Below are 22,685 nucleotides of genomic sequence, written 5' to 3' on the forward strand. Positions count from 1 at the left end.
TCCGCCGACTGGTCTAGAGCAATATGTGCTCCCTCAATCAGGGCTGCCAAGTATACAGATTTTTCTGTATTATACAGATTTTTTGACCACGATACAGAAATGATACAGAATACAGAATTCATACAGAACTTTGATTTTTAATACAGATTTGCACAGAGTTTTAGCAATCGATTTCTTTTATTCTTGCTTAATTTCCGTCGATCTGGTTCCGCCACTGGTGGTGGCGACTCCACCCAGCACCCTAACTTACGACCCGTTGTTCGACGGACCGGCGCCAACGGCTTTACTTTCTCATGCGATGGAATGCGTGAGCCCAGAGATTTTTCCCCTCAGAAAATCTCCCGGTGTCGGCTAGGACTAAACCTAGACCAGTTGGGTTGGTTGTGGGTGGATCACGCCACCCCACAACCATCGACACCTATGTCGGCGTGGGACTCTAACCCAGGCGTCGAGCGTGGTTGTTCGAGTTCTGCTGGGCGTCTGGCATTTACTAAGCGGGAAATTCCTTTTGTTTGATTTCTTCTGGACATTCGACATTTGGCTAAGCGGGAAAGCTTTGGTACAAAAATACTGGGTTCTATTGCCGTTCTAGCAAAAAAACACGGTTATATACCTGAGTTTTCTCTCAGGAATTTTACCCAACCTTTTTACGGTTTCAGGCGAAATCAGAGCACTAGTAGGCACACGAACAAAATACAGAAAAATACAGATTTTTTTACTAAGCGGGAAAGCTTTGGAACAAAAATACTGGGTTCTATTGCCGTTCTAGCAAAAAAACACGGTTATATATCTGAGTTTTCTCTCAGGAATTTTACCCAACCTTTTTACGGTTTCAGGCGAAGTTTAAGGTTGAATGCCAAGCCCAGTTACCCCAAATCAGAGCACTAGTAGGCACACGAACAAAATACAGAAAAATACAGATTTTCTTACGGGTGCATACAGATTTTTCAAAATAAAATCTGGCAGCTCTGCCCTCAATCCTATTCGCGAGAAACCGGCAAATGAGAACAAAAACGAGCATTTACATTGTCGTTCCTTGCGGGCGAGAGACATTTCTCGGCTAAGGTCACCTGGAGGTTGAAATTTTCTCCACTGTAGCAGAAACTGTAGTGCCGGTAGGAAGTGATTATCTATTGCTTTGCTTTAATTTTAACTACATACTATCACTTTCATTGAAGTGATAAGAAAGCCGAAAGTAGTGACCGCTCTAATTCTATAGTTCTAATTCTATAGTGTTATATTTTTCTCTCTAGGAGCGTACAATCGTGATTACACAATTCAGCAACCGAACTAAATCGCAAAGATGGGTCGTAAATTCTGCGTTGGAGGAAACTGGAAGATGAACGGTGATAAGGCCACTATTACCGAGCTGGCCAAGGTGCTCACCACTGGCCCGCTGAATGCTGATACCGAGGTCGTAATCGGTTGCCCAGCTCCCTACTTGTCGTTAACCCGTTCTCTGCTACCGGACACAGTCAACATTGCCGCTCAGGTATGTGTTTCTACGGTCATTTTGAGGGGGTGTGCGTATGTAATATGAAAGAGAAATTGGTGAATCGATTGAAAAGAGGAGTGTGCCCCTTTTCAATGATAACAATACAAATGATTCGGATATTGATCATTTCTATGCTATAGAGAGTACAATGTAATGGTTTCTGCTTGCCCATCGGAGTTGAATATATAACACCTAATCATTTTTATATAATACGATGTTCTTGACATTGTATCGTTACTTATTACTAGAAAGTGCCTGAATAAATTTCATTTATTTCAGAACTGCTACAAAGTTGCTAAGGGAGCCTTCACCGGTGAAATCTCTCCGGCGATGCTGAAGGATTTAAACATTGGTTGGGTCATTTTGGGCCACTCGGAACGGCGTGCAATTTTCGGCGAATCAGACGAACTAATCGCTGACAAGGTAGTCCATGCACTGGCCGAGGGACTCAAGGTTATTGCCTGCATCGGAGAGACCTTGCAGGAACGCGAAGCGGGTCAGACGGAAGCCGTTTGCTTCCGCCAAACCAAAGCGATTGCGGATAAGGTGAAAGACTGGAGCAACGTAGTGATCGCTTACGAGCCAGTGTGGGCCATTGGTACTGGCAAGACTGCCACTCCAGAGCAGGCACAGGAAGTGCATGCTGCTTTGAGGAAGTGGTTCACTGAGAATGTGTCGGCCGACGTGGCAGCGGCGATTCGCATTCAGTACGGAGGTTCGGTCACCGCTGCAAACTGCCGCGAGCTGGCTGCCAAGCCAGACATTGACGGATTTTTGGTCGGCGGTGCTTCCCTGAAACCAGAGTTTGTTCAAATTGTCAACGCCAGACAATAAGAAAAAAATCCTTTACAAAAGTTTGGCAAAACTACATACCTACGTGATTGACGCTATGTGTGTAAGCTAATCGTTATCTTCTTGGCGCTTAGAAGTAGTTAAAGACCCAAGACAGCTGTTTAACCTCTAGCATTATTACGTAAGTGCAACCCATAACCTCTTATAATCTAAGCGATAAAATTACACGGAGATTCAGTAGAAATAGCAAATGCTCTGAATATGTATCTTCTGATGACAGACTAGCTGGATAGAATAAGCTTCTTATGTATCGTGGTATTATTATGAAGATCTTGGATTTTAACAGCAATATTTTGTACTGCTGCTATTGATTCACTAACGCTATTGATTTTAATTCCAACTTGACAGTTTGAATTGGTCTCTGATAAACTCTGTAAAAACATAAAATGCGAAGCAGCTGATGGTGTTCAGTTCTTTTGCACATCTAAATACGGTTGGCACTGCACCGTAAAATGATCAAAAATGTTTAAAGCAAAATCCCAGGGAATATCAAAAAAACGGCACAAAATGGAAAAAATAGGAGGGTTAAAAATGGACGAAAAAATCGTACTGGCGTCAATTAGATCAGAGCCGTGGTGGCTTGTGATGTATCAAGCAGTTGACGCCATGTGGATCGGTTTTGGGCTGTGTTTCGCCAGTTCCCCAGGCATCTCACCACCCGCAAGTTTCATTCGATCTGGTCGAGTCACCGTGCACGCTGCGTATCTCAATTTCTGGTGCCGGCAGGGTTGCTGAAGAGAAGTAATTTCACATGGTTGTCTTTTGGCATCCTCACGATTTTAGCCAGGTGTGCAATGGGGTTCTGTCCAAGTAGCGTGTGCAGCTCGTAGTTCATGCGCCGTCGCCATTCTCCGTCGTCCGTCTGTACTGCACCGTAAATAGTCCGCAGCACCTTCCGTTCGAAAACTCCAAGAGCATTGGGTTCGCCGCGAGAAGCGTTGTTGTCTGGATTCCGTAGAGCACTACCGGTCTTATCAGGGTTTTGTACAGCGTCAACTTCGTGCGTCGTCGCACTTGACTCGATCGAAGTGTCTTCCGGAGGGAAAAGAAGGCACGATTTTCAGTCTGGATGCGTCTCTGAATCTCTTTGCTGGTATTATTGTCGGTGGTCAGCGATGGCCCCAAATACACGAACTTGTCGATCACCTTAAGCTCTTCGCCGTCTACAGAGACTTGAGTTGTGAGTCTAATATTGTTCTTCTTGGAGCCTCTTGCTCGCATGTATTTCGTTTTCAACATTTCATTTATTCGCAGTCCGACTCGTCTGGCTTTGGCCGGCGTAAGTTTCCTCCGCCGTCGCAGAGTTACGTGTTATGATGTCAAAGTCATCCGCGAAGCCCAGAAGCTGAACAGACTGTGAAAATCGTGTCGATATCCTCCGGATCACACCCTCAAGGACGATGTTAAACAACAAACAGGAATGTTCATCACCTTGTCTTAGCTCTCTGCGCAATTCAGAGGGGCTCGAGAGTATCCCCGAAACTCGCACGAAGCACATCCCTTGCGCCCTAGTGGCCTTGATCAATCGAGTCAGTTTATCCGAAAATCCGCTATCGTGCATGATCTGCCATAGCTGTTCTCGATCGACTGTATCATAGGCCGCCGTGAAGTCGATGACGATGTGATGTGTGGGCACGTTGTACTCGCGGCATTTCTGTAAGCTCTGCCTGATTGAGAAGATCTGATCCATGGTGGCAGGGTCCCATGAAGCCCGCTTGGTACTGGCCCACGAGCCTCCTGGTTAAAGGGGATAGACGACGGAACAGCATCTGTGAGAGTATAAAGTAGGCGGCATTGATAGGCGAGATACCGCGGTAGTTACGGCAGACAACTCTCTCCATCCACTCGTTTGGCTGTTTTTCCTCCCAAATCCTGTAGATGACCCATTGCAGCGCTCTAGCCAGAGCCTTTCTCCCATGTTCAAAAATCTCACTCGGCAGTTCGTCTTTGCCTGCGGCTTTGTTGTTCTTCAGCTTCCCGATCTCACAAAGAACTTCATGCTGCTGGTGCTTTTAGGTCAGTTCCTGCTCCGCTTCTGTACTGTATCGCCTGTATCAGGTGTCCATCGAGGTACTCCTTCCACCTGTCGACCACCTCGCTGGCATCCGTGAGATGGTTCCCATCCGCGTCGTTGCACATGTTGGCATGCGGCACATAGCCTCTGCGAGACTGGTTTACGCCTTCATAGAACATCCGCGTATTACCTGACACGGTACAGTTGCTCTAGCTCCTCATGGTCACGATCATCTTGCTGGCGCTTTCTTCGTCTGAGAATCGTGGTCATGTCGTTCCGTGTCTGTTTGTAATTGACCTCGTTCGCTCTCGATGGCGGGTGATATAGGTCCGGTTCTTCTCATTCAACGTTGCCTCGCACTCCCCGTCATACCAGTCGTTTCTGCCACTCGGTCCTTCCACTCCTAGTGTTGCCGTTGCGGTCTCCTCGATAGCTGTGCGAATGCTGCGCCAGCCGTCCTCGAGAGGCGATGCCGTGGCCCCGTGGGTATAGTACCGCTTCAAGCTGTTGCACGTATTTCTCCGCAAACTGGGGGTCCCGAAGCTGCTTGATGTTGAGCCGCGGGGCTCGGCGATGTTGCGCGTGGTATACCATCGACAGTTTTGAGCGTAAAGATACCGCAATTAAGTAGTAGTCCGAGCCAATATCCGCACCGCGATTGGTGCGTACGTTTGCAATGTCTGAGAAAAACCAATGAGTCGATGAGAACATGGTCAATTCGGTTTGCTGTACGTTGGTCCGATGATCTCCAGGTGGTTTCGTGTACTGCCAGTCCCCGGGGAAGCTGCTAAGTTGACGCAGCGCTGGCCATTGTCATTCGTCACAGTGTGCAGGCTGTGCGGGCCGATCACCGGCTTGTATATGTCTTCCCTACCGATCTGAGTGCTCATGTCCCCGAGGACGATCTTGATGTCTCTACGTGAGCAGCTATCGTAGAGTTTCTCCAGCTGTGCGAAGAACGCTTCTTTCTCTACAACGGGTCTTCCTTTGTGAGGGCAGTGCACTTTGGGGATAGTGTGGTTGTTTAATTCTCAACAAACACAATCTGTCGCTGATCGCCTTGCCACTAGGCATAGCTTCTGGAGCGCAATGGGTTCTAGCTGATCCAGCAGAATCCGGTCGCCACTCGGGACGTTTAACGATCTACAGTTCCATGTACCGAGCTTTCAATCGTCGACCTTATTTCGTCGCCTAGTTCGTTGACCATTGTTCCAGTCCATATTCAATTCTTGATTGTTCGTAGTATGTCTGCCTTACTAGGGCTACGGATGCCTAATCTCGCGACGGGCCTGCCGTCTTGGGTGTAGCTGGAGAAATACCGCATTTCATGATTCAACCGTCCGCTCCGGATCAGACGCTGCTTAAGCCGCCCCTACATGGAAAACAGACGCTCAGGCTACCCTCCTAGAAGAACAGCTCCCCCACTCATCAGTGAAAAAGAAGCAGCTAGCGAAAACTTAACATTCCATCGCATTTATATTCTGTCAGTTCCGGCCACTTTTCACTTCGCTACTTCACAGAAATTGTAAACTGCAGGCTGGTGCTGTGTGTTCCACAACTGAGTTTTCACGACAGATTTCGCTAGCGAAAATTAACGCTTTTTCACTTGTCAAATTTTTCACTTCGCTTGGAACTGTAAACTATGCTTAACATTAGCCAGAATTCTATTTTATTTCAAGAATTCTGACACGGTGGGATCGGTGGGATCATTCATCGCATAATTACACACCTTCATAACATTTACTTTGGAAAATGGATATTAAAAGAGACGTCAAAAACACATGTCGAACAAAACCAAAACAAATTTTATGTAATTTTCAGTTGATTCTTCGTTATCTCTTTACGGGTTCGTGTGCTATTGCAAATTTTCCCAAAGCTCCTTCTAATAACTGCAATGTTTCAATTTTATAACAATCTCAGTTAACTAACTTCACGTGTCGGTGAAAATGTTACAGTTGTTTAGAATCCCGCTGCAGTGCACAGCATGCGCGCAATTTCGTGTTCCACTAGCCAGGATAAGGACCGTTCATACTAGCTCGTTCGTTGCAGCCGGTCATTCCAAATGGCAAAACATTCGACACATCAAAGCCCTCAACGATGGCCGAAAGTCGGTTTTATTCATCAAACTTGCGCGCCAGATTCGGCTGGCGATTCAGGGTGGGTTTGATTCGTTTAGCTGAATGGTGTTAACTTAAATGGTGTAATTTTTTTCAGCTGGAGGTCCCAATCCGGCAGTGAATACGGCCCTGCGTGCCGTCATCGATGAGGCTCTGAAGAAAAATATGCCCAACTCGACGATTCAAGGAATTTTGAAGAAGTCAGCACAAAACCCTACACAGCTTAAAAAGTTCACGGTAGAAATCAAAGTATTGGATCAGATTAACATGATTTGTGTACTATATACTGATCGGTTCACGCAAACAAAAATGGAAATTGCTACCATACTCAAGAAGAATTGGTGAGCTATGGAATATTATATAGTTTTTTAAAGTGGCTAATTCTACTACTTTTTCTAGTTCCTCATTCTCGGATGTTAAGCACCACTTCAACGAGCAAGGCTATCTAGAAGCTATCCTTCCAGCTGATACTTCCGGTGATGATTTACTGTCCATTTGCACGGACCATGCAATCGATGCCGGTGCGGAAGATGTTGAAATTATGAGTGAAGAAAACAAACTGGTGCGGGTAAGTTTTGAGGTATGCATCCCTGTTGCCTAATCTATTCTGAACATACCGTCTTGTAGTTTCTCTGTGATCCCCTCGATATTGATAGGGTGAAAACACAGCTCGAAAAGAAAGGATACTCTATCGAGCACAGTGAGCATGCGTTTTTCCCCAAGAGTACTGTAAAACTAAATCCAGATGCTACCATGGTTTACGAGAAGCTGAAAGAGAAGTTGAAGGCATTGGATGGAGTCGAAGATATCTACGATAACTTTGAAGAGGTTTATTAATATGAATGGTATATACTAATTATGAAAACAGTTATTCGTCGTATTCTTTAGAACAGCGAATGTTGAGAGTGAACCACGAACGTCGACGAATATGTAGTTTTTGTGAACATTTAAGTACATGAAAACTTGCAAATTCACGACATATATGTTTTAGGACTTATTTTTTTCTACTGTTTCACTTTTAAAGATGGAAACTTTTACCGGTTTCCTGAAAAAGTAAGTAATAATGAGTACAAGTATTTCCATCTAACTCACAGTACCTGTATAGATAAAAATGCTGTGTTATAAACACCAGATCGAAAACTATCGAAACAAATCCAAGCGCAAATTTCACCGGACTGCCGAGGATAGAGTCCAAGTCATCTGAAACGATTGAAGTTATTCTATCCGTCAAATTTATATATTTCGATTTGCTCACCAAAGTTCCAAGCGTTGATTATCATTTGAAAAATCGACAGCAAACCCCCCGCCAGATCTAACAGACGATTCATAATCGCAAAGCCCTCGGTACTCTGTCGCTTGTAGTTAATGTACGCTTGTGGAAAGTACTTGATCAAATTGGTTGATAGCTTAATGTAGCTCAGGACGTACAGAAAATCCAACCAGTGCAAGACAGTAAACGTCACGAGCACGAACGCGGTCAAAATTGTAAGCACGTAAGCTGCAATAATTACTCTCGCAAAGGTGGATATGGAATTTCCCCCGTTATCGAAGATGTAGCACTGCAGCAATGTGATGACTGAAGCAAACAACGCATGCATTGCGTATCCTACATCGTTACCAATTACTGGGTTCAATCCAAAAGGATGGCGATGAAAGTATTCTTCCTGCCTTAGCAAAGTGGAAGCAGTGGATTATCTCGAATCAATTTAAGACGCTATCAAATTACCTCCACATGTTTGCTCCAGTACATAAACACATTGAACGAAAGATAGCACAGATTGCCTACAATGTTCATATAGAGAAAATCGAAACTCAAACCAACCACGCTCTTCTTTCGATGGTTCATAATAATCTGCGGATAGTCCCCGATAGACCAACAGGCTGTATAGGCCCATCCAACCAGTAAGGAAAAGTAAATCAGATATCGATTCAGTGCAATCTTCAGTCGGGCGAATAATCTACGATCGTCGACAGAGTACTCAGGGTCAACGTACCCTTTGACGAAAAATCTGCCCGCTCGAAAGCCTGTTGCTTGCAACATCGTGGAATTGCCATACAAGCTATCATATTCGTTGATTCTCAAATACTCAGGAACAATTCGCACAAAGCTGCCATTTGCAACACTAAACCGCACAGAGAAATTCGAAGTCACTGAAGCACTAGAGAGGTTTAAAATTTAGTCACTTCCTTACATTATAAATTAATAGTAATAATACTCTGCATGTAGGGTTAAATTCACCGTCTCTCCCAAGGTAAATGTGTACTCCTGTGGATTAAACCAGACCTTCAACTGATCACCGTGATCTGCTGAAGAAGTGCTAAAAACGTGCCCAACGCTGAGCAATACAGCTAAGAAGCTACAGTTAAGTAAATACATTTTTTAACCGCGCCACTCAGCTGATCGAAGTCGACTGACAACAGCATCTTCATATCAGTCTCCTAAAGTGTGTGTATATGTATAATCGTCGCGTTTGTGCTAAGATAAGACTGTGATACTAATGGGCTCGGGTGATAGTAAATATTAACCGTTGATGTCGTAACAGTGTTTTGCGAAACTTAATCAATTGGTACAGATGGGTTTTTAAATTTAGATTGACGCCGGCCGATCAATTGTACTGTCCGTGAGATAGAAATTCTTACGTTTTATGGGTGTACTTTCCGATGTTTCCTTGTCGACGCTGGTGATTTTCGCTCAAGTCTTTCATCAGTCTGTCTTCAGTCTTTGAACTTTGAGTCAGTTAACCTTTGAGAAATTGTATTTTCTCCTGATTCAGTACCTTTCACGCTTCTGCACTTCTCGACTCAACTCGAACTCGATCTTCTGTTAATGATACACAAACTTCACAGTCAACTGTTTAATGTACAGGAACGACGACTGGCTTGTAAAAAAATATGCCAATATAAAAACCTGAAGAAATATATGGTTCCTCTATAATTAGTGAATATGCCTCAGATATAACCCTCTATTTTTTATTCGAATCAGTTCGAACCTTTTGTTCGGTTCAATCGAACAAAAGCATATTACTAAGAGAAACCTGTGAAGGTGGTCACGTTGTTCTACCTGGCTGAGGAATGTCTTACAAGTTAGTAACTTAATTTTCGGAGTTGATCGAAGAATAAAACAAATATGACAAAGGAAAAACTAACCATTTAGGTAAACTGCAGCTGTTTTTAATTCGGCTTAATGTTAATGAACCAAAAATGTGTGTGCCACACGACGGCGGCGGCGTGCGGCTGTGAAAGCTTAAATGCGCCCATGCTCATGTCTCGGTAATCTCACTCTTCCTCGGCGGCTTTTTTCGCCTGTCGCTTCTTCACGTCGTAATTGTGCACCCGTGCCATGTTAACTTCGGTGGTCGTTATCTGATCGCGCAAAAACTCCTGATCGTGCTCCAGACACTTGAGGTTTACCTCGGCCGAGGTTTTATTCTGCTTGAGCAGCTCTTCGGCCTCATCCAGTGGATATTCGAGCATCACGTTTGCCCCCAGCCAGAGGCAAACTGTTTTCGTGGGCGGGACACGAGTCTTGACGAACACACCTTCGCTTAGGAGAAATTGTGTTTCTTGTTCTTCTGTTTGGTTTTTCAAAATTTTGATCATTTCAAGACTTTTGGCTAGATCCGGAATTTGCTGTCGTAAACGGCGCTTTCGGGAAATGATGTTAAATTCCATAAACTTGTACTTGCTGTGCTGTTCATCGAGGCTTTTCAAAACTTTTTCTACGTTCTCTTCATCGCCAGACTGTCGCATAAATGCTTCTACGTCCTCCTGCAATAAATTAAACATGTTTGATTGGGTGAGTTTCGTGATCATGACCAAATGAAGACATTTTTCGCTACGTACCACAAATACGGCTTCTGGGATCCCCGCGTACGACTTTTGATCGTTTTCCAACTTGGGAAGTTCGATATTTTTCAGCTCAAGCATTGTGACTAAGTACTGTACCGTGCCGGTGGTCGTTCTAAAGTTTCAACTAGCTTGCTGTTTTTTACGAATATTCTTTTAGATATAAAAGACTTCGATACACTCATGACAGCATGAGCATTCAGCAGCATGCAATGAAGTGTCAAATTTTATGTCAGCACTCAGCAGTGCGAGCACGAGCAGCGCTGTCGGCACGGCACACTGTCTAGAGTGCACGAATAAAGTTGGTCAAAGACTGCTAGGTTTAGGGATCATCAAAAAATACATAACGCTCTAGGGGGTGGGGGGATATTGAGCGGAGCGTTATATTGCATGTGGCAAACATGTAAAATTGCGTTACATGGGGGTGGGTGGGTATTGAAAATTGTCAAATTCCGCGTTATGTAATATTTGAATGGTTCCTTACTATGGATTTCTGAATGAAGCAGTTTTCTTTTATAGACTAGCAGAATCAGTACCAGGGATATCAAAATTTCAAATTGTGAGTCGACTACTTGGAAGGGGCGTCAAACTTAGTTCCGGCCCTCACAAGTTTCTATCTCACGCCTCCACGAGTCATATGACACAAAAGACTACCAGCTTAAACATGGACACAACTGGTTGGCGTTGCCTGGGACTCTAAACAAACTGCAGATCGTTAGGTTTTCACGGCTGCGACAGGATCAATTATGATGAACGCAATCCTTGCTACTTGGAAATCGTCCCACTGCAGGAACTTTGCTGGTCGGGACAAGGGTGTGGAAAAGTGGTCATCGAGAGGCTACCTTTTATCAGAGCTGTGGCACCACCAACGAGCTTGCGCCAACACGTTATTGGGTGACAGCCGATGTGTTTGTAGTAGGCTGCGGCTACGGCTCAGACGCTACGCTGGGTTATTGCCAAGATTTGGGAATAGGAGGTAGTACCGGAGGAGTGGATGGAGGGTACAGTGTGCCCCATCTACAAAAAAGCTGACAAGTTGGATTGCTGTAACTACCGTGCAATCACGTTGCTGAACGCAGCCTACAAGGTACTCTCTGAAATTCTGTGCCGTCGGCTATCACCGTTAGCGAGGAAGTTCGTGGGGCAATACCAAGCGGAATTTATGAGTGCCCGCGCCACCACGGGTCAAATATTGGCGGGACGGAGGGTTCTGAAGAATTGCCATGAATATAATGTGCCTCAGCTATGGCAGATTATGCACGATTACGGTTTCCCGGATAAACTGACACGGTTGGTCAAGTCGACGATGGATCAGGTGATGTGCGTAGTTCGAGTTTCTGGGACACTCTCGAGCCCCTTCGAATCTCGATTATGGCATGGTGATGGATTATCGTGCTTGCTATTCAACATCGCTTTGGAAGGTGTGATACGTATACGTATCAACACAAGTGGCACTATATTTAGGAGGTCTGTTAAGCTCTTTGGCTTCGCTGATGACATTGACATTGTAGCACGAACCCTTGCGAAGATGACGAAGACGTACATTAGACTGAAGGCTGAAGCCGGACGAATTGGACTGGCATTAACGCATCGAAGACTAAGTATATGAAAGGAAAAGGTTCCAAAGAAAACAGTATGAACCTCCCACCACGAATTCATATTTGCGGTAATGAAATCGAGGTGGTAGACGAGTTCGTGTACCTGGGCTCACTGGTGACAGCTGACAACGACACCAGCAGAGAAATTCGTCGACGCCTTATGGCACAAAGTCGTGCCAACTTTGGACTCTGGAGGACGCTCCGCTCGAATAAAATCAAGCGCCGCACGAAGTTGACCAACTACAAAACACTGATCAGACCGGTAGTCCTCTACGGCCACGAAATCTGAACCATACTCGTGGAGGACCAAGGCGGCCTTGAAATTTTCAAACGGAAGGTGCTGCGTATCACCTGGAGTGCAGATGGAAGATTGATCATGGTGGAGGCGGATGAACCACGAGTTGCATCAGATGCTGGTAGAACCACTCAAACGGTGAAAGCAGGGAGACTAGGCGGGCTGGGCATGTCGTGAGGATGTTGGACGACAACCCGGTGAAAACAGTTCTTGATCACCCGACTGAAACGAGACGACAGGACGCGCAGCGAGCAAAGTGGCTTGATCAAGTGGAAGACGACCTGCGGAGCCTCCGCAGACGACATGACTGGCGAGTTGCAGCCATGGACCGAATTAAATGGAGACAACTTCGTCGAACAGCAAGGGACACTTCGGCCTGAAACTGACTGGTAAGGTAAGTAAGGGATATCACATAAAATATCTGTATTTTACAGATTTTTGATTCGATATGAAGTTCCACGAAATTTGAACACATGTTTGATATGATAAAAAATGATATTCAGTTTTAAGAACATTTTGAGATATGATACCTTAAACACAGACAAACAGACCTGCCTCTTCGAAGAAAAATCTTGAAAAATCTTCGTCCTTATTCGAAACGTTACACTCATGCGCCACCATGTGAGCTTATTGCCTACTAACTTATTTTCGTAAAACGGTTTTTGTTTTTACTAATAGGTGTGCGCGCTTGCTTAAATCAACACCAGCGGACTTTGATAAAGAATGTGCACGCTTGCTTAAAGTGACACAAGCGGCATTATTGCCCACTAAGTAAAATTTCAAAATAATCGTTATTTTTCTGGTCGATGAAATCATCATCGAGTGGCACGTCTGTTTGTCTGTGCCTTAAATTTGGGTTGAATTGAATATTTTATTAGTTTCCCGTAGATTAAACTTTAAAAATGACTCATATCACTGAAAAAGCCAATGAAGCCACTAACAATACAATGTTTGAGGAACGTTTGTCTTTAAATTCCAATGATTCGGGGTAAAATAGAAAGATTCAGTAATTGCTTTATACCGCCTTTGTGGTAAATTTTATTTACTGCCGTGTGTACAGAAAGGATTTGTGATGGCGCGAGAAACGATGGTATAAAAGGCGCCTTTTAATGCGATTCTTAGTAGTTGGTATAATACTACAGCTGTTGTATCGAAGCACATTTACAGTGTGCATGCTAGAATAATTGAATCTTTTAATTTTATATGATTCATAGCCATGCCGGGAGCTGCTGGGAGAGCCATCTATTGTCCACACCGGTAAAATTATCAGGTTACGGTGGGCTGGGCATGTCGTAAGGATGCCGGACGACAGCCCGCTAAAGATGGTTCTTGAAACCAATCCGTCAGAGACAAGACGGAGAGGTACACAGCGGCCAAGGTGGATCGATCAGGTGGAGACGACCTACGGACCTTACGCAGGCTGCAGAGCTGGCGGACTGCAGCCATGGACCGAGTGGAATGGAGACGACTCTTACGTACAGCCAAGGCCACACCACGGCTTGGGACTGTTTAGTAAAGTAAGTAAGCCAAGCCAACTCTCCTTACGCTTAGACTCAGATTTTTCTATTTAAACGCTATTCCAAAGATCTTCTTCTTCTTCTTAATTCTAGTGCTGTTATTGCTATTGCTGTCACAGGCTTGAACATTGGGACCGGTGACGTGACCATATACCCAGCAATTTTTTTCTTACGTAGACGTATATGTTGATGTTATGGTTTTACGTTTTATAGATCAATTTTGGTTTCCCGTACGAATTCAATCACTTCCTTATATGTTTTCATTTCCTGTGTTTTAAAAAGTTCTATTAAGTTGTTGAATCGTCGATCGAAGGAGTAGTGAGACCTTTCCTTCGTGTATCGTTTGCTATTCCAAAGATCGGGATGGAGGTGAAGTTCAATTAAAAATCTATGCTGCAGATTTTTGAACATCACCTTCTTTGACATAATTTCTTTTAAGAAATTTGACAGGTGGTTTTAAACAAACAACAAAATGTATGCGAAATGTTGAAGATGAGGAAAATTACTCAAAATTGTATAAAAAAAAAGATAGAATAGCAGTATGTGCTTTGCATCTGTGAGTGGTTAAGGTTTTCTTCCAAAAAATCCATTTGTTCAGGTGTTTTCAAGGTTTACTTATTTGCAAAAATTTCTTACAGTGTTCACGTTGGTTTTTTATCTACATAGAGTTAACTAAAAAAGTAGTTTCATCTGTATGTCTTACATTAGCAGCGCTGGGAGAAGTTGTGGTCGTGGTTTAAGCTATTCAATACATGTTGTATGTCCGAAAGCTCATTTTGAGTTGGCGGACGAGAGTCAGATGATTTTTGTGGCATTTGTTCCCATTCCAGTTCCGAAATAACGTTAAACATTCGATTTTTCGCTATTAACTGGTACTTCGTCGAGAAGGTTTTAACTGTTGCTGCAAGTCCTTGAAAAAAGGTATCAATAGGATGATTCGACTCAGTGGATCCTTGTTGGTTGCTCTTGCTAATGCATTCCGATAATTTTGGTTCAGGATACTTTCTTTTAATATTCCTGAATAGCAAGTTTTTAGAGACTTTTTGATATCTAGGGGTAACCTGAAAATAGTCTTTCGCATTACCGACGTCCTCGGTATTCAGGGATTTCTGTTTGTCAGTTACACAGAAAACTTCTCTTGTGTCTTCTACCGCTGACAATTTGGGTTCTTCTATACTGTACGAATCTGCGTTCTTAGAAAATGGATTTACAACGTACATGCTATTCTTGTGTCGCCATTTAGAAAAACTATTTGGAGCCTCATCACTTTTCATACTTTTCTTCGCAGTCGTTCTTCCTAGTGGATCCTTCGTAGGAGTGAATGGGACATCGTATATTGCACCTGAAGGTATTTAAATTTTAATGTATAAAATGATTCTTCAAGTTTTAAAACAAATCAACTTATCGCTTTAAATTTGAATTCGCTCAGTTTAACCATTATTTTTTAAACAAGCGGGTAACCAAAAATCAACCAGGGGAAAATTATATTTAAAAAGAGTTTCAAAAACATGTTCAACCAATAGATGTTAAACAAACCTCTAGCCATCTTCTCAGGTATCTCATCAACGTCTACCGTTTCAAAATGTACTTCATCAATCGTCGAAGATCTACCAATGCTCGGTAGTGCTGAAAAATAATTTTAATTAGGAACTGTCCACGCCGTCCATTAATACTTACCATTTGCTTTTAGGTTCCGACGCATTTTAGCGCCAATCAATTCATGTCGCTTTTGGTATCGATCATCGTAATCATCATCAGTGAAATGAACTGCACATATTCCTTGATTTCTCTGCGGAACCCAGCTTTCTCCCCATCCACAAAATTTGATCCAGTGCTTCAGTTGTTCCGGGTTACGCGGAAAATAATGGTACGCGATTTTGGGATTGCGGGAAACCTTGTTATGGCATCCTGATACTGCACAGAAATACGGCATCTATAAAAAAGATGGTTTAGGTTTAATTTTTTTTTTTCGATTGATAGAGCATTTCTACACCAAACGGCGAATCCATTAGAATCTGAGCGCAAACTGAAATATTGCTGGTATAAAGGCCAAATGGATTTAAGTCTTTTTCTATTTTCAATAATTATCATTTGAAAACTAGGTACATACTCGAAGCAACAGAACGTGCTTGTCTAAGGCACATGTTGCCGTTGTATCCCAAGTGCGAGGTTCAAAACCTATCATAGAACCCTTCGAAAAACTGAAATTCCAGGCAACTCTCATTGAGAAATTCTAGTCATTAACAGATCAAAATCAGAGTATGAAACTTAGTTTTACGCTTTGTTTACAAAGTAGGGATGTGTAATAACCTACTTTTTATGCCTTGGCAATTTGTACGCTAACAGGTTATTGCAACAAACAAAATCTTAACTTGTAAATATTTATAAATTTATGAAAGCGAGCACAAAAGTTACAAGTTACACAAATAAGTTACTAGCTGTCAATCAGAGATGCCAGATGGTTTTTAACAATGTCCCAAACTGTTCGAAAACATTTCTAGTTTTCAAAAAAAAAATATTCGAAAGCTTTATAAGCTTGTAACGTTTAATCATTGCACTTAACAAACGAGGAAAATATTGTTATGCGGAAAGTTAAAATTGGAAATACGCTGGCCACTCTGCAATAAAACCAGCTGAGAAAAACAAAAACAAACCGCTGTTTTTTGTTTGCAATGATACATTTCGAGCAGCTCCTTCTCTGGAGTAAAGATGCTTGTTGTTGCTGAAACTTACGTCGCAGCTTATACCTGCAATTTATCTGGAGTATGGTGCTGGTGATTTGAAGCAAACGGCAAATACAAATTCGGTACCCAGTCAACATTGCATGTGTCTTTCAATTTTGCTGGTTTGCCGGAATCGAAATGACGGCTACATATCCGATGGTACGGTTTCGGATTACGGTCCACCATGCAAGCAGTTATCCATTTGGCTCTTCGCTGCAGCAACAATTTCAGCGTTTCTTCCCTCACATTACTTCTTTCTGTTGGAAAGGTGAAAAATTTCACATCGTCCGTGCCGTAACTTTTACACCCAGGTACGAAACAGTGTAAAACCATCTTAGCTTAAAAATTTACGCGATATAATTTACGGTTTGAGGAAAACAAATGTAATTTTACACAGTCTCTAATGTGCACAGGTGAAACATCACTATGTTCAAAACAGAGATGCCAGATGTTTTTGAAAAACATCTGCAGCTGCTCGAAAAACAGGAAAAATCTGCTTGAAATCTGAGAAATATCTATCCGTTCTATCCAGGGATGCCAAGTTCTTTTTTTTTTTCTAAAATCTTCACATGTCTTCCCGCCCGAGGCGCCAGGTGAAAACCGCCCAAAGACTGCAAAAATAACCGGCAAATCGAAAACTGTCGACACATTCGATTATGACACGTGGCCAAAAATGGACGCGAAAAGGAGTTGTCTCATATGCTATAGTTTTCGAGTAAAAATACCGTGTAAAAAGCGAAAAATTGACTCGCAATACAGAAAAAAGAAGAGCTTGTGTTTGAGTTAAGCGAAAAGACTGAGAAGAGGAATAAATAATACCGCGTATTGACTGAACCAACAGGCACTACTCGGAAGTGAGGTTATAGAAGGAGAAGAAAAACCACCGGATCCCGGTGGAAAATCGATAATAAATAAGGAGCGAGAAGTGTTCGTGTATACGATAAAGGACAGTGCTCCATACCGTGTGATGTTTGTCCCACGAGAAAGCAACCGGGAAGTGAAAATAAATAGATACTCGCTCGGATCAAAGCTAGGCGCGATGGAAGCATTCAAGAGACACACAGTAGATATGAAAATGTCCAGCAGAAACAAAATTCTAGTGTTCCTGAACAGCTATCTGCGAGCTAACCAGCTAGTAGAAACGGTCAATAAAGAAGGAGGAGTATATACAGCATTTATTCCGAAGCACTTGGTCTGTATAACCGGGGTGATCGCTGGTATCCCAGTAGATATCCCGATCGAACAAATCAAAAACGATCTAGAAAGTGACGTGCCTATCGTGGGAGTTTATCGTCTAAATAGATACGAGGGTAATGAGCGCGTTCCATCCACCAGAGTTTCGATTACATTCAGAGCGAGTCAACTACCGGAAAGCATCAGGCTATTTTGTTGCGTCACAAGGGTTCAAACCTTTCAACAAAAGGTGATTCACTGTACCAACTGTTTACGATTTAATCACCGTGGTAAGGACTGCAAGGGAGCAAGAAGATGTGGCCGGTGTACCGAACGGCACGAAACAAACGAAGAATATGAACAGTGTCAACAAACCGTAAAATGTATTCACTGTAAAGTAAATACACACATGACAGGAAGCGATTCTTGTTCGATCAAGAAAAAAGAACAACAGATCAAAGCGATAATGTCTAAAACAAACTACACATACGTAGAAGCAAGAGAAATGGTAGCGACACCAAATACCAACTACTACGAACCTCTCAACAACCCTCAGGATTTTCCGACGGTGGCAGAAGCAGCTGCTTATAGTAGCAACTTGAATCAGCAATGGCAAAAGACCAATGCTCCACGTGTACCAGTAACAGCAGCGGTAAAAACATATACAGAGAAGAAGCCCAATAACCAACAAAAGAGACGGCGTTCCAATCACAACGAAAACAATCAACAAATGGACAACGAGATGAATTCGTATGCAACGGACGAAGAGGCATCCTCGTCAGGAATGTCAAAGAACACGGAACAAGTAAATGGAACAGGATTGAAAACCCATTCAAAGTGGATGAAAAAGGAAAGTGGAATCGTATGATCGAAGAAGCTGTTAGAAAGGCGGAAATTAGTGCAGGAAACAAATATCAGTCAGCGATAATGAGCTTCTATTCGGAAATTATCGAAGAAGTAAACATGGATGAAGAAGTGGGAGAAAAAATTAAACAATGTGTTAAGAAACATTTTAATCTAAAGCAATCAATAGTGTAATTTGAAAAAAAAAGCAGCAAGTGTGAACAGTCAAACAAAATATAACAAGGAAAATGGCAGGAAAAATTAAAATATTGCAGTGTAACATACAAAGTATGAACAAACATAAAGAAGAACTACAGAGAGTCATGATGGAAGAAGATCATTCCATAGCGTTGCTATCGGAGACGTGGACACAACTGACCTCTGAAAAAAGTCAACAATATAGAATGTCGAGTTACCACAGCGTCCTGCAATCCAGAGAAGATGGATACGGGGGCGCAGCTATATACCTGAAAAATTCACTTAATTTCAAACAGATTAATCTACCGGCTTTGACAAGAAACACGCAAGCAATTGCCGTGCATATACTTAGTGTCGATATAATGATTGCTTCCGTATATAGTAGCCCGCATCGCTTTTCAACGAATTCGAAGATGATATCAACCGTGTTTTTGACGCATTGAAAAGCCACAAAAAAGTGCTCATATGTGGAGACTGGAATGCTCACCCTGCAGAATGGGGAGATGATAAAAATGACCGAAAAGGAAGTATTCTGATGGAGTTAGTTAACGACTACAATTTGCTGATACTGAATGATGGTTCAAACACTTTCATCCCAATTCAGCTAGATAAAAAAGCCACTGCAATAGATATATCTATGTGCTCCCCGGAACTCTACGGGGAAGTTAGATGGCATGTTCTGGACTTCGGAGTTGGCAGTCACCACTTGGGAATCCAGATCACTTTGGATAGAACTACTGGTAAAAATGAACAACGATGGATCTACAACAAAAACCAAATAAAGGAGCATCTTGGCAAACTGGACGCGTCAAAAGTGGAAAATGTTAAAGAACTACGCGAACAAGTTGGGAAAGCATGTAAAGCTAGCAGAAAAAAAATAAGTTACACCAAAATATTGGTGGAGTCCCACTGTAGAAAAAGCTTGGTTAAGAAAATGTGAAGCGAGAAAGATATTCAATAGGACGTCTAGTATCGAATATCTGATAAGGTTTAAGGAAGAGGCTGCTATTTTCCAACGTCGAAAAAAAGAAGAAAAACAACGCAAATGGGAGGAGTTTGTAGACTAAATCAATCCCTGCGCCAGCTCAAAAGAGTTGTGGACATTGGTAGGAAAAGTAACTGGTAAAAGATACCATCGATATAGAAATGGCGGAGAGATTTCTGGATATACATTTCGGCCCGAATAACGAAATAGACGAAGCCATACCAAGAGGGACATTTGCAAATAGCAATATTTTGGACAGGGCGAAATGGTCAGAAATAATAGCTTCCAAAAAACTATGTCAGCCCCAGGAGAGGATAGAATAAGCTATGAAATGCTCCGGCAGCTGAGTCCAGCTGTTGTGGACAACATTCTGTCAGATCTGAACGAGCAATGGCGCAGAGGCTATCCTGATGAGCAATTGAAACTAATAAAAGTTATAGCGGTTCCGAAAACAGGGAAAGATCAATCCAAGATTGAAGGAAAACGACCAATTTCATTGGTACAGACATGCACCAAAGTGATTAATACTGCGGTACTAGAGAAACTAAAAATTCATCTAGAACACAAAGATATTATCCCGGAAAAGTCGTTTGGATTTCGAACCGGACTGTCCACTAACACGTGTGTATCCTACGTTGTGAACAAGATTAAATCAAACAAACGTAATGGAAAAATAACAGCAGCCATTTTCGTTGACTTAGGTAATGCCTTTTGCAATGTCAATGTGACGAAGTTGGAAGAAATCATGGAGAATAAAAGTATACCCGCAGAGATCATAACATGGGTAGGAGCTTTCCTCAAAAACCGCAAAACCATTTTCCAAATGAACGATAGGACCTTAAGCAGAACGATAAGCGTAGGAATACCACAAGGGGACGTCATGTCTCCCACCCTCTTCAATATTTTCACGATCGGGTTACATGAAATACAATTAGAAGGAGTGGAACTCGTCCAATTTGCAGACGATTTCGGTATTTTGGTGACAGGTGACAATATACAGGACCTTAGTGAGAAAGGTCAAAATTATCTTGACGAATTCGCTAACATGGCGCAAGAGCTGGGACTAAAAATAAATCCGACAAAAACAAAGGCACTGCTTTTCCAGCTAGGAAACAAAACCTTGCCGTAACATCACATAAATATCTGGGATCATTTGGAGGACATATTAGAGAACTCAGGTGTAAACTAAATGACAGACTCAACATGATTAAAGTCATAAGTGGAATGAAAAAAAGAGGACACCCACAAACGATGCTTAACATCCATAAAGCACTGATTCGAAGTACCTTGGAATACGGGTCAACAATTCATAGCAATGCGGCGAAAACGAATAGAAAAATACTGGAAGTGATTAACAACCAAAGTTTACGGAAGGCTACAGGGTGCACCAAAACTACACCCCTCAACACTTTGTTGGCGATTGCAGGGATAGAACCATTAGACATACGTCAAGAATTCACAACAGGAAAGGAAATAGCACGGAATATTGCGCAACAAACAGTCGTAGGTAGACAGTTGATAGAAGCCAACTTTAATAATCACACGGAAGAATGCAAATACTCCTACATGGAAAAGATCGTTTTGTTGTCAAAGAATGAATTGTATATTTTTGATCAAGCATTCCAATGAACGTATGGTTTTTGCTGGAGAACCATGGACAAATTAAGAAAAACGTGTATTTTCCGAAATATTAATAATTTTTCGAGCTTAAATTAAAAATAACTCGAAAACCGATGCCTTCAGAATGTTAACTACCAAGAGCTTTTCGATTTTAAATGTTTCTCTGCATCTTTTAAAATCATCAGAATACAAATATTTTGAAAAATGTTTAAATTAGAATTTTTATAAAAAAATTAATCTACCATAAAAAAATTATTTTTCATTTTTCCATCCTGGACTTTTTTTTTAAAGTTGCGTATTAACGTCAAGTTCCTTCAAATAAAAAAATAAAATAAAAATTCAACTCTTTTTTTTAAATTGAAATTTAATGTTTATTTTTAATATTCTTTGGTCAAAACAATTTTTTTTTGTATAGTGTATATTTTTTATGGTGCAGTTTTAATTCCCTACAACTCATTCTCAGACAGTTTTTCTATACAACCAACGGTTTCTGGGCTACAATGCTTCGAATAAAACCTATGCCAAAAGACATACGCCCTTTTAGAATGTAACTCATGGGTGTAAAAAATCTCTCCACCTGTGAAAAATGCTCAGTTTGCTAAGCCAAATACGTGTGCAAAGTTTCATTCAAATCAAAAATGGTCGATATTCGACCATAGGTCATTTGGCGCGATCTTGCTCCAGAGGACTTATATACACTGATGCATCAAAGAAAGGCGAAAGCTCTGGGATAGGAATTTTTGTTGCACTAGAGCACTAGAAAAAGATTGTTCTTTCACCTCATGAATGAGGTAAGCATAACAGGAGCTGAACTAATAGCGATGAAAGTAGCGTTGGAAGTAGTCAATGGTAAAAGTTTAAAACAGCACGTTATTTTCACGGACTCCAAGTCAGCATGCGAAATCCTAGACAATGCGAAACAACAATCGAAACGAGAAGAGATAATCAACGATATCCTGGTGCTGGCATCCCGCTGGAAGGTGTCCATACAGTGGATTCCTAGCCATGTCGGTGATAAAGGCAATGACTTGGCAGACGACCTTGCCAAGCAAGGAACAGAGGGAAAACACTGCGAAACATTGGATAATTCGATATATGATATATACTGTATACTGGATCCTGAAAAAAAACGAAAACATTTTCAAGCTAACGATTGGTACAAAGAATATGGAAAGGAAAAAGGAAAAACCTTCATAGGTATACAAAATGAAATCAATGATAAGCCATGGTTCACCAATCAAAATCTGAACGGAACTCAGGTTCGTCTATTAAATCGTCTCATGGCAGGCCACGATTGGTCGAAGTACTGGCACGCCAAAATGAAATTGGCGGACAACTCAAATTGCGAGAGGTGCGGCGTTCCGGAAACCGCTGAGCATTTAATTTTGCACTGTGCAAAATACGTGAAA

The 22,685-nt window shown here is 42.1% G+C and overlaps 6 protein-coding genes across 12 annotated transcripts; 3 read left to right on the forward strand and 3 right to left on the reverse strand.

The window, feature by feature from the left end:
- Positions 1-987: 987 nt before the first annotated feature.
- LOC129718475 (triosephosphate isomerase) lies at positions 988-2,538 on the forward strand. 4 transcript variants are annotated; one of them, XM_055669284.1, is made up of 3 exons: positions 988-1,115; positions 1,254-1,492; positions 1,775-2,538. In XM_055669284.1, the coding sequence occupies exons 2-3, from the start codon at positions 1,304-1,306 to the stop codon at positions 2,327-2,329; spliced, it is 744 nt and encodes a 247-aa protein (XP_055525259.1). In that variant the 5' UTR covers positions 988-1,115; positions 1,254-1,303; the 3' UTR covers positions 2,330-2,538. The 4 variants fall into 4 exon arrangements, with proteins under 4 accessions (XP_055525259.1, XP_055525258.1, XP_055525260.1 ...); XM_055669283.1 differs by having other exon boundaries at positions 1,020-1,195; XM_055669285.1 differs by having other exon boundaries at positions 1,043-1,122.
- A 3,574-nt stretch (positions 2,539-6,112) lies between these two features.
- On the forward strand, positions 6,113-7,345 carry LOC129718117 (probable transcriptional regulatory protein BLi02909/BL01150). 2 transcript variants are annotated; one of them, XM_055668543.1, is made up of 5 exons: positions 6,113-6,207; positions 6,282-6,518; positions 6,576-6,819; positions 6,878-7,046; positions 7,106-7,345. In XM_055668543.1, exons 2-5 carry the CDS (start codon positions 6,308-6,310, stop codon positions 7,313-7,315), a joined length of 834 nt encoding a protein of 277 aa, XP_055524518.1. In that variant the 5' UTR covers positions 6,113-6,207; positions 6,282-6,307; the 3' UTR covers positions 7,316-7,345. The 2 variants fall into 2 exon arrangements, with proteins under 2 accessions (XP_055524518.1, XP_055524517.1); XM_055668542.1 differs by having other exon boundaries at positions 6,149-6,518.
- Positions 7,294-8,962, reverse strand: LOC129718116 (cystinosin homolog). The gene is made up of 5 exons (XM_055668541.1): positions 8,695-8,962; positions 8,205-8,637; positions 7,734-8,142; positions 7,576-7,678; positions 7,294-7,523 (listed from the first exon to the last, which is right to left on the reverse strand). The coding sequence occupies exons 1-5, from the start codon at positions 8,853-8,855 to the stop codon at positions 7,466-7,468; spliced, it is 1,164 nt and encodes a 387-aa protein (XP_055524516.1). The 5' UTR covers positions 8,856-8,962; the 3' UTR covers positions 7,294-7,465.
- Positions 8,963-9,627: 665 nt separating this feature from the next.
- Positions 9,628-10,542, reverse strand: LOC129718118 (prefoldin subunit 3). Its single transcript, XM_055668544.1, has 2 exons — positions 10,322-10,542; positions 9,628-10,246 (listed from the first exon to the last, which is right to left on the reverse strand). Exons 1-2 carry the CDS (start codon positions 10,403-10,405, stop codon positions 9,755-9,757), a joined length of 576 nt encoding a protein of 191 aa, XP_055524519.1. The 5' UTR covers positions 10,406-10,542; the 3' UTR covers positions 9,628-9,754.
- A 3,786-nt stretch (positions 10,543-14,328) lies between these two features.
- On the reverse strand, positions 14,329-16,882 carry LOC129729345 (THAP domain-containing protein 5-like). Of its 3 annotated transcripts, none has more exons than XM_055687864.1 (4): positions 16,482-16,882; positions 15,412-15,667; positions 15,271-15,360; positions 14,329-15,076 (listed from the first exon to the last, which is right to left on the reverse strand). In XM_055687864.1, exons 1-4 carry the CDS (start codon positions 16,788-16,790, stop codon positions 14,439-14,441), a joined length of 1,293 nt encoding a protein of 430 aa, XP_055543839.1. In that variant the 5' UTR covers positions 16,791-16,882; the 3' UTR covers positions 14,329-14,438. The 3 variants fall into 3 exon arrangements, with proteins under 3 accessions (XP_055543839.1, XP_055543848.1, XP_055543856.1); XM_055687873.1 differs by lacking the exon at positions 16,482-16,882 and adding an exon at positions 15,845-15,980; XM_055687881.1 differs by lacking the exon at positions 16,482-16,882 and adding an exon at positions 15,726-15,849.
- A 614-nt stretch (positions 16,883-17,496) lies between these two features.
- On the forward strand, positions 17,497-18,498 carry LOC129717414 (uncharacterized). The gene has a single exon (XM_055667300.1). It carries the CDS (start codon positions 17,497-17,499, stop codon positions 18,496-18,498), a length of 1,002 nt encoding a protein of 333 aa, XP_055523275.1.
- The last annotated feature ends 4,187 nt before the right edge of the window (positions 18,499-22,685 follow it).

This window comes from Wyeomyia smithii, chromosome 1 (assembly GCF_029784165.1).
Source record: "Wyeomyia smithii strain HCP4-BCI-WySm-NY-G18 chromosome 1, ASM2978416v1, whole genome shotgun sequence".
In the NCBI taxonomy this organism is placed as follows: domain Eukaryota; kingdom Metazoa; phylum Arthropoda; class Insecta; order Diptera; family Culicidae; genus Wyeomyia; species Wyeomyia smithii.